This window comes from Cyprinodon variegatus, unplaced genomic scaffold, assembly GCF_000732505.1.
Source record: "Cyprinodon variegatus isolate N-32 unplaced genomic scaffold, C_variegatus-1.0 Scaffold342, whole genome shotgun sequence".
NCBI classification, from domain to species: domain Eukaryota; kingdom Metazoa; phylum Chordata; class Actinopteri; order Cyprinodontiformes; family Cyprinodontidae; genus Cyprinodon; species Cyprinodon variegatus.
The window spans coordinates 749,557-753,731 of NW_015150795.1; the positions used below are offsets into that span (position 1 = coordinate 749,557).

The following is a 4,175-nucleotide window of genomic DNA, read 5'->3' on the forward strand; positions in this document are numbered from 1 at the left end:
TATATTCAAGTAAAAGTAACACATATTTGGTAAAAAGGCTGATGAAGCACTGAGTAACTTATAACATCTGATATTTAGATTGTGATGTTAAATTCTGGTATCTCCAAGAATCAAATACAACAATAAAAATAAAAGGAATTTAAAAATAATAATTCTAGTTAGAATAAACACTTTTCCAAAACAAGGTGTCTTTTTGACTTAAAACTTTTAAAATCAATAACTCCAGCGTCAAAATGTACATCTTACTGTACTGATGAACTTAACCTCCAAATATCATGATAGGTTCAAGCAAGCTTGGTGAAAAAAGTTCCTTTTGACATTAACTGTGTGTCTTTACCTGCACAAGTTTCTATTTTATTCACTAAATTTACTGAGGATGGAAGAGAAGTTAAACATTTTTGCAGTTTAATTAGTTAAAGTTAAAAGTAAATACTTTTTCTGTCCAGAAAATGACTCAAGTATAAGTTACTACCCACCTGTGATGAAACTAAAACATGGAGAAAAGCTGAGATGTACCTGAAAGAGGGAAAATGAAGGAACCAGCTTCAACGCTGTCAGAGAACCTGATCCTGTGCTGCTGTGCGCCCAGCGTCCTGCAGGTGTCGTGGTTCTGCCAAAACATTTCAGAAATTAAAGCCGTCGCTCGCGAAATGTCAAATCATGTCCTATGCTAGGTTAGCAAAACGGCTTGAATCGGCAGATTTTAACGTTCTTTCATAAAAGGGTTTGTTTTTTTTCGTTTAAAAATTTGTTTTTCGTTCAAATCATATTTACCTGGAGAGACGAGCTAATTATAATTGTAGTTTTCCACTGAGCAGTTGGTTCTCCGGAAGTAGCCATTTCTGATAGAGCCGGATTGATGACGTAATGTATAAAAACGACGACACAATCCGGTATGGCAAGTCATTTTGACATACAATCCAAGCTACCCACTAAAAAATATCCTGGGAATAAAAGAATTTATACTGGTAAAAACCTACTTAATAGTACAAATTGTTCTTAGGTGAATTGAAAGTTATAATTGTACCGATAAACCAGTTAATCCCCCTTTTTTTTTTTTATTAGCCGACCGATTAATCTCTCAAATATCTAGAAATAAATATCATTATTCAGAATCAAATCTAAATCACTAAACTTGGTTTCTCCCAAGACCAATGATATAATGTGTGTAATGGGTTTACATCAGTGATATGGAGAGAATTTAGCTTCATAAATGTGAAGAACAAATTTTATAAATGGAAATGCAAACACTTTTAATGTTTAAATTTGAAGAAAAAAATTATTCTGGTTTTATTTTTTAAATAATTCATACATTTTTTTTAAATATCCATAGATTTTCCAATGTAATTTTTTAATAAAACTTTGAGATTTTGTACTTTTTTTATTTTTTACAATTTGTTTCTCAGATTGCGTTTTATGAATTACATTATTTTCAAATGGCATTTTATATTATGTTCATATAAATGACCAGTTGATACGTTTTTGCTCCTCACTCCAGAGGAAAGCCCCGCCTCAGAGTTGTACAGAACGTGATCTGTAAAATGCATTTCCAAAGGAAGGCAATCTTTAAAACTCATACTGAAAATAAGAACTTTTTAACACCAAATAAAAAGATAAAAGAATGTAATAGAACTGATACAAAATTGAACACATGTTGAACACAACATAAACATTAAATATATGCAAAAATGTTTTCAAAGAAAAGAATTTTAAATCAAAATTAAAAAAAAAATAAAATAGGGGGGAAAAATGAAGTCTGAAAAAGCAAATTTACTTTCAAAACCTTTTTAAAGTTTTATTTCTGGATTGCATTTTTTTATATTTCAATTTACAAATGCAATATGTAATTGTGCTTCGTTTTTGGACCAAACTATTAAAATTGGCCAACTAGGAAATATTGTTTTAGTTATAGATCAGTAATCACAGGTAACTGTTCCTTTTAGACAAAAACTGTCAACAAACCATACACGTGTAATGTCTTTAGATGACCGCTAGATGTCGCTGAAGCGCCGTGTATAACCTTACCCGTTTGTTGACGTTCTTAGGTATGACAAAGTGACTATAAAAGAATGTTTTACAAAAAAAAAATAGCTTAAAGATGTTATAAAATTGATTTTTAACATTTAAAGGTTATATAAATAAAATGAATGTTGTACGAACTATCAAGTCACATTATAGCAATGATTCCCACATTATCTAAATGTCTGTTTTATCAAAGAAATAAAATAAAGGTATGATGGGATCTTTCATTTTGTTCCAGAAACACAAACCTTTATTTTACACTTAACAGAAGCCAAAAGGCTAATAGTATTTTTCTTTAAGAAACATCAATAAACCATATAAGACTATAAAGAAAGAAAATGCCTTAAATAAAAGACACTATTTCTGTCTTCAGTCTTTGTCTTTTAGTTTTTCCAAAGATGCGACAAATAAATAGTCCAATATACAAAAATATCTGCATGCATACCGGCCCGCTTGTGTCAGCAAAAAGTCTTTTAAAGGAATGTGAATGAAAGTGCAGTAAAGTCCAGAGAGTCCAGGAAATGATGTCAGGACATGGCGTCACAAATCAAATAAATAAAGACACAGTAAACATATGAGCTTAAACCAGCAGGTGGAGGGGAGGGGGGTCAGCTGGCTGTCCAGTGTGTCAGTGATGCGTCTCCAGCTCCACGATGGTCCACTCTCCCTGTGGGGAAGCAGCGTCTTCTGGAGAGAAGCTGGTCACCGTGATGCTGGTGGAGGAGTCCTCCAAAGGGGAGATAAGCTCCGCCCACCGTTTGAAACTCTCCTTCTCTGGCGACAGAAAAGCCTGCGTATCCAGGGAGTCCCGTGACAAGGACAGCGTCTGCTTGATGAGGTACTGAGCCAGGTTGAGCTCCTCGGGCACCGGGTTTATAACGCCCAGGTTGGACTCGTGCTCCGACAGGAGCTGCCTGAGTAACCCCCAGTCCCGCTCGGCAAAGTCGCCGCCTTTCTCCTCGTCCGTTTGACGTTTAACATCCCTGTCTTTATCCGAGCAGCGCTCAAACGCTTCTCCCACATCCATCTCATAAATGGGAGAGAGGACTTTGGATGGTCGCTGGTCATGTTTGCAGCTTTGATCCAGTCTGTCAAGACCATTGTCCCCTAAAAACAATTGACAATACTGCAAAATGACAAACTGGAACACTCTTCCACAGTTCTTACACCTCACAGATGACTAAGGGAGAGCTAAACAGGAACACAGGACGGATTTTACCCTTAATGCAACTGTTCCACTTTCAAAACAGGTGCGGTAGCAGCACTATGACGCTAATCCGGTTCATTCTCAGCTGCATGTGAAAGGGTAGACGGTTGCTTTAAAGGTAATGTACAGAGGAGTGTATTTCTGGATGCATCTCTTTATCCAGTTTGGAGAAGCAAAAGAAGTCATGCATTGCCAGCACAGGTGAACTTTGCATTTTTCTGAGCATTAACACTGATATGTTCTGAGGTTTATGCACAGGACTCCTAACAGGCAGAGCTAAAGAACAAATACCGTCACAAAAATGCAACTGCAAGCTGAAGACAACAAATGTCATGCTGCCATTTATTTTTTTTTTTTAAACATGTCTTCTTTTTCTGAACACTCACAATAAAGCAAATGGTTTCACCTGCTCACTATCTGATGCTCAGGGTAATATTTCACTTTTGCATGGAGGTGGAACCTCTGTAACAGTTCAGCAGGAGTTCTTAATGGGAATATGAAGTGGAAAAAAAGAGACACATGGCAGAACTGTAACAGCTGCTCTAGACACACATTACCTACTTCAAAATGGCTGCTCGCCTAAAATTACATGACTGAATATTAAAAAACAGTTTGCATAAACATCAGACATCTAGATCTCTACACACACATCTACTGGGTGTGACTAATGTACAATAAAAAAAAACAACATAAAGGATTGCACGGTAAAACACAAATTTAAAAAGTGACAACATGCATATGTGCCATGCAAAAAGAATAAAACAATAATAAAAATAAAATAAAAATCAGGAATGGGTATTTTTCTTAGCAGAATGGAAAGCAAAGAGATGCAAACCGATGTGGCGTCGGCTTTTCATACATTTGCACACAGTGGGACTCATACAGGAGTCAGTGGCTGTCAGTTCTCATCGATTTTGTGTTTTTAAACAAAAATGAAATAAAAACT

At 35.8% G+C, this 4,175-nt stretch overlaps 2 protein-coding genes across 2 annotated transcripts in view; both read right to left on the reverse strand.

Moving 5' to 3' along the window:
* Positions 1–842, reverse strand: part of LOC107091543 (chromosome unknown open reading frame, human C1orf146) — a 2,958-nt gene extending 2,116 nt beyond the window's left edge. Inside the window, exons 1-2 of the mRNA XM_015385526.1 lie at positions 775–842; positions 517–610 (exon numbers count right to left, since the gene is read on the reverse strand). Of these exons, the coding sequence (XP_015241012.1) occupies positions 517–610; positions 775–840 (160 nt within the window). The 5' untranslated portion in view covers positions 841–842. The remainder of the gene's footprint in view (positions 1–516; positions 611–774) is intronic.
* Positions 843–2,006: 1,164 nt separating this feature from the next.
* Positions 2,007–4,175, reverse strand: part of LOC107091533 (uncharacterized protein KIAA1107-like) — a 53,379-nt gene continuing 51,210 nt past the window's right edge. Inside the window, exon 18 of the mRNA XM_015385514.1 lies at positions 2,007–3,129. Within this exon, the coding sequence (XP_015241000.1) occupies positions 2,651–3,129 (479 nt within the window). The 3' untranslated portion in view covers positions 2,007–2,650. The remainder of the gene's footprint in view (positions 3,130–4,175) is intronic.